Source organism: Stenella coeruleoalba (genome assembly GCF_951394435.1).
Source record: "Stenella coeruleoalba genome assembly, chromosome: 9".
Taxonomy (NCBI): Eukaryota; Metazoa; Chordata; class Mammalia; order Artiodactyla; family Delphinidae; genus Stenella; species Stenella coeruleoalba.
Genome location: NC_137155.1, coordinates 49,868,049 through 49,874,048, shown reverse-complemented (window position 1 = coordinate 49,874,048; position 6,000 = coordinate 49,868,049). Strand labels below are relative to the sequence as shown.

At 34.0% G+C, this 6,000-nt stretch overlaps 1 protein-coding gene across 3 annotated transcripts in view; it reads right to left on the bottom strand.

Moving 5' to 3' along the window:
• Nucleotides 1–217: 217 nt before the first annotated feature.
• KRIT1 (KRIT1 ankyrin repeat containing) overlaps nucleotides 218–6,000 on the bottom strand; it is a 37,896-nt gene continuing 32,113 nt past the window's right edge. For all 3 annotated transcript variants that reach the window (XM_079932136.1, XM_079932135.1, XM_079932137.1), the window contains 2 exons: nucleotides 2,147–2,263; nucleotides 218–1,828 (listed from right to left, as the gene is read on the bottom strand). In XM_079932136.1, the coding sequence (XP_079788262.1) occupies nucleotides 1,760–1,828; nucleotides 2,147–2,263 (186 nt within the window). In that variant the 3' untranslated portion in view covers nucleotides 218–1,759. The remainder of the gene's footprint in view (nucleotides 1,829–2,146; nucleotides 2,264–6,000) is intronic.

Genomic DNA, 6,000 nt, shown 5'->3' with positions numbered 1-6,000 from the left:
TATAGACCACTCCCAGATTTCCAGGGTAAGCAACTGGATGCAGTTTGATGCCATTAACCAGAGAACACAAGTGTAAGGATAGAATGGAGCAGGTAGATGAAACAAATTCCGTTTCCAGCTATGATGAAACAGACGTTGCTTGTGTAAACCATTTAGGTGGAGCTAGAATACCAAGAAATTGGAGATTAAGATCTAGACTTCAGAAGAGAGGTTGAGGCTGAAGTTTTAGGTTTGGGAGCCAACAGCGTATTTGGTAACAATTGAGGCTATTGGAATGGATGAAACTGAACAGAGAACTGTCTATGTAGAGTCAAAAGTGCTTAGCACAGAATTAAAGATAAATCAGGCTTTCTCATTAAACTTACTAAACCACATAATCTTAATTTTATTTATTTTATTTTTTAATATTTATATTTATTTGGCTGCACTGCATCTTAGCTGCAGCATGTGGGATCTTCATTACCGCGTGCAGGATCTTTTTAGTTGCTGCATGCGGGATCTTTTAGTTGAGGCATGCGGGATCTAGTTCCCTGACCAGGGATCAAACCCGGGCCCCCTGCATTGCGAGCATGGAGTCTTAACCACTAGACCACCAGGGAAGTCCCCTTAATTTTAATAAAGCTCAGCAGACCACCATTAAAAATATGCAGATGTCAACGTGAAGAGTAGATGATAATATAAAAAAATTATCTGCAACCTGTATGATAATTTTAAGTATTACTACTGTTATCTCTGGACTTACTTAGAACACAACAACCTGTTAGCTTGGAAAGACTAATTTCTAAGCTTATTAAATAGCAGATTAATCAAGTTAGCTCCTAATATGATACCTGTGCTCCCCTAAATAAAACAACCAGATATTTGGTGATCTACTTCCTACAATATAAAGGCAATATAAATACATCATTGAGCCAACTCATAAAAATACAACATGTTCTTAACAAATGCAACTAGTAATATTCAGAGATTGTCACTTAGTCTATGTGTCCATGTATGTTTGTGCTTATGTGCCAGGCAGTTCTGTGTAATTTACTTAACTTTAATAATACAAGTTCATCATTAGGTCTGGAATTATTTCAACAGAAAATTAAGTAAAACTTAAGAAAAAATTCCCAGGCCCTGCTATTTCCAAGAGTGAATGAACTTGTCTAGAACTTGTCCCTGAAATCCTTGTTTTTAAGAGGCACTCAGGTAATTATGATGCAGGGGGTTCAAGAACTATAATACTTTGAGAAATACTAGCTTATACCAAATAAACATTTTAACTAAGTCTTTTAAAAACATGTTGAGAAATGTTCAGAGATTACAAAAAAAATTTTAAGTAACAGTGTTACATATGCTTTAAGTAGAAAACACATTTTCTTTATTCAAATCATGTGACTTTCTGTACATTTTGAAATGATACACAAAGTCATAGCAAAGCTATATTTTAATTTCATCATATTCCACTCTAAATTCTGTACCATTTACCAAAAATAACTTTTTATAAAGCTTACTGTTTTGTCTAATATTATACAGACTATCAATCTACACATTTTTGTGTGTTTCTCCTAAAAATTAGATTACCTTATTAGGATATTATATAAAACTAATTGGTATATTACACACCAAACATAAGTACAGATTCTGTACAATGTAATAGTATACATATATATTACAAGAGACTAAATGCCTTGTTAAAAGTAATAGTTTAAGAAATCTTTCATGGAAAAAATCTATATCACAAAATGTGGTGGCTTAAGTATCAGTTGCTTTCCTCTCATGAATTTCTTTCGGTGGGCATTAACTGTCCATTTAGCTTCATTAGTAGTTTTACCACAAGGCCGGCCTACAAAGTAAAATACGTTGACAATAAATTTGAAACATGTAAGAATGTGTAAATGACATACATGGCAGTGGACAGACAGTTCTCTATGTATTTGAAAAGGAACTTTTCATTGTTATAAGACTGCAATAAATTATTCAGATAAGTTTCTGGCTTTGCTTAGGAAAGGCCTGCCTTTTTACCTTGGTCTTAAATATGTTAACTTCATGTTAGAGGTTTTCCTTAAAGTAAAATGGACTGTCATTTTTAAAAAAAGAAATAACTTTATTAATACAGTAGAGTTTATTACTAGAAGTCCAGAATAACTGATTAGGTACTTACCTGTTTTGTATGTACTATAAAGCTCATTTTATATTCCATACTATGGATCTGAAAACATGTATCAGCATCTCCCAACTGCCACATAAAACAACCATACTTAAGACTGATGAGTAAAGCCTGCAACATAATTAGAAATCATTATATTGAAATATTTATTAAAAACAACACCCATCTTCTCTTACTATCTACACCTATCTAGACAGGTCTAAACACAGTGGTTTTGACAGTTAGAATAAAACTTGTTCAAAGTGCCCACACTAACTTCACACAGCCTGCAGTACAGAGCCACATATATGGTAGACTCTTAGAAGACTGCCTTGAGCAATGATATTCTTATCAGAATGACAATTTTTTTTTTTTTTTTTTGCGGTACGTGGGCCTCTCACTGTTGTGGCCTCTCCCGCTGCGGAGCACAGGCTCCAGACACGCAGGCTCAGCAGCCATGGCTCACGGGCCCAGCTGCTCTGTGGCATGTGAGATCTTCCCGGACCGGGGCACGAACCAGCGTCCCCTGCATCGGCAGGCGGGCTCTCAACCACCGCGCCACCAGGGAAGCCCAACAAAATTATTTAAAGATGCCCATTCTGTGCTATGTATTTGTATATGTGTACACAGAAAGAAGTATTATTCAGCCATGAGAAATAAGGAAATCCTATCATTTGCAACAACATGGATGGAACTGGAGGGCATTATGCTAAGTGAAATAAGCCAAAGAAAGACAAATACCATAGGATACCACTTATATGTGGAATCTAAAACAGCCAAACTCACAGAAACAGGAAGTAGAATGGTGGTTACCAGGGGCTGGTGGGTGGTGGAAATTAAGGAGATGTTGGTCAAAGTAGTACAAACTTTCAGTTATAAGTTCTGGGGATCTAATGTGGGGCATGATGATTATAGTTAGCAATACTGTACTATATGCTTGAAAGTTGCTAAGAGAGTAGATCTTAAATGTTCTCACCAGAAAAAAGAAACTGTAATTATGCAATGTGATAGAGGTGTTGGCTAATGCTATTGTGGTAACCATTTTGAAACAGATAAGTGTATCAAATCAACATATTGTACACCTTAAACTTACCCAATGATGGGGGAAAAAAAAAAGATGCCCATTCTATCAGTGGCTTTCAAGAAAATTAAGTGTACTGCAAGTTTTTACTTTCTGCATCTTAAAAACAATTCCTTTTCTATTGATATATTCAGTACCTTTTGAATATTCATATAGTACTTTCAGATCTGAAATTTATGTAATAGGGTAACATGTCGATTTAGGCAATTTCATATCACTGAAAATAAGTACGCTGATATATTTATTGTAAATATAAGCATTATTTAAAAAATTAATAATATATCCTTCATATATTCAACAGAACTATTTAAAACCAATTACAGTACCCTATTCCTACATGTTGTAACATAATGGTATATTTAAATAGGAATCCAATATATTCTTTGGACTATTTAAAAAACAATTATCTCCTAGTAGTAACTTACATTTTCTTGCCCTAAAAATATATTCTTTGTATACACATATACAAAGAAAGTGTTCATGCCATCCTTTAAAATAAGTATGTTGAGAAACATTACCTCTCTATGACTAGCAGTTCTTAACATAATGATTGTAAATAATAAACTAAGGATATGCCAGAAAGGTAATGGTTTAGGGCATTCTGAAAGGTTCTGTAAGTGAAATGTAATATAATTAATTTACATGAGTGTATACCACTTATAATGAGAAAATAATATCTTGCTTTAAAATAGCTATACTTATAAAATATAACTTATAGACAGGATCTACTAAAATAGCTGTTTACCAAAGTACACAATGAAACACTGAATTAAGATATCATAAAACTTTAAACTATCTATCTTTTGGATCAGTGACTTGAAACTTCTTTAATCAAGAGACAGGAAACTGTCCATTTAATATGTCCTCAAAACAGTTTAATATACAGAAAAAAAATACATCTGTGGTATAGCAACTCCTAGATTACATGAAGGTCAAATGACCAACAAAAGCACTGAAGCCATAAGTTAAAAATAAAGGTTTTGTTTTTAAAGGACAGTGTGCAGGGAGAAAGGAATTCTTGAGAAATCCACAATAATGAAAACGGCTGAATGGAGTTGAAGAGCCCACATGGCTGTTTTGAGAGACCAGTCTGCTCCAGAAGGAAAAAGTAGCTCTCATTAGGAGGTAAAACCTACAAAGGGGAAGGTGCTTAGTGAAGGAAGTCAAAAAAGTAAGAGAAATGACAGGGATAGTTGAGAGCAGAAAAGGAAAACCATGTAAGTCAGAAGTAGACATAGCCAACCAGGACACACAGGAGAAACAGTGATGTTGACAAGTGACCATGAACAATGGCACTATATGGGTATTTAAAGAACCAGTTTTATTTCAGAAGGGCATTATGGTCTACATAAATTGACATCAGCAAAGGGTAATCTATTGCCTGGATGTAGCAGTGGTATTAAGGCTGAAGATATATCAACAAGTACAGTTCAGTTATGAAGACTGTAATGCTTTCACTATAGTAAAACATTGAACTGTAACACTGCATTTACCTATTCGATAGTGCCTACATTTTATGTAAGTAGAAAGATAGGTCTCTGATGAGTATATGAAACTGGCTGAGCTGTATTTTCTGAGGGGCAACTTTTATTATTCCAAACAATAACAAAATATAGAAGGCAGAAGTAATTGAGATTAAAAAAAACAACACAGCTGTATTCTATGGCTTTTCCTGAGATTTAATCTCTGAGGCTAATGTATCCCATATGTAGACTTTTAAATGCAAATGAATGTATTTTTGCAGATGAAGATGTTTATTTAAGCAAGCTTGTCATATTCAACCCTAGCAGATTTGGTCAATCTAAGACAACTGAGGACAAGCTGATTGTTCCTATATCGTTTGAAAATGTAATTATCTTAGAGCTTTTATAGGTGCCATAAATTTATCAGTAGCTTACAGAACACAGGGTAATGATTATGTGGACAGAAAACATTGTTACCCTTGGTTTCAATCACCTTTTTATATGCCCAATGACAGCATTTCTATTTATATTTCTAGAAAAAGCAGATTCTTAATAACACTATCATCCTCTGCCTGCTACTGCTATCTCACTTACTCAATTCCTGGACCAGAATATTATTCATAATATGAAATGTTATATTACTGAAACATCATTTGAATACTATATAAAACTTTTCATTGTTGCCTAAATTTGGAATGCTCCCAAAAGTCAAACACAAAATATAGTTTAGAGAAAAGGCTCAGTGTTATGCCCACAGTATCACCATCCAGTTCGATGAAGAAGAATTTGCAGATATTTGTATAAAATGCTCTGAAATAGCAGAGGAAAAATTTCTTGAAATGACAAGGGGAATTTCTCCTTCATTTCTTTAGTACAACAGGAATAGAAAAAGTAGTTACAAGCTAATAAGAAGCAGCTTATTTTGTATGAGTAAAATAGTCTAAATAGAAAATGATAAGCAAATGACTCCAAAGCAAGCAGATATCAGAGACTTCAAAAAATCAAGTTCCAAGTCAGTCACTGCCCTATGTCCCTGCATATTCTTTATCTCCATTCACAGGCATTTCTAACAGTATGGGAAAATAACTGTTGCCCATAATGATGATCCTGAGTTATCAGGAAATAACTAAACTACAATTGGGATACTTTCAGAAGGTATGTGATTACATAATAAAGACTTACAAAAATGATGAAAAAAGTTAGGTTTACGATGAAATTCCCTAATCTAAAATGCCTTTTAAAAATGCGTAAGCTCAGTTACTTAAACTGATTTGGAAAATAGTCTATTCGTGACATATATGAATGAACAAAACAGATTTTTATCT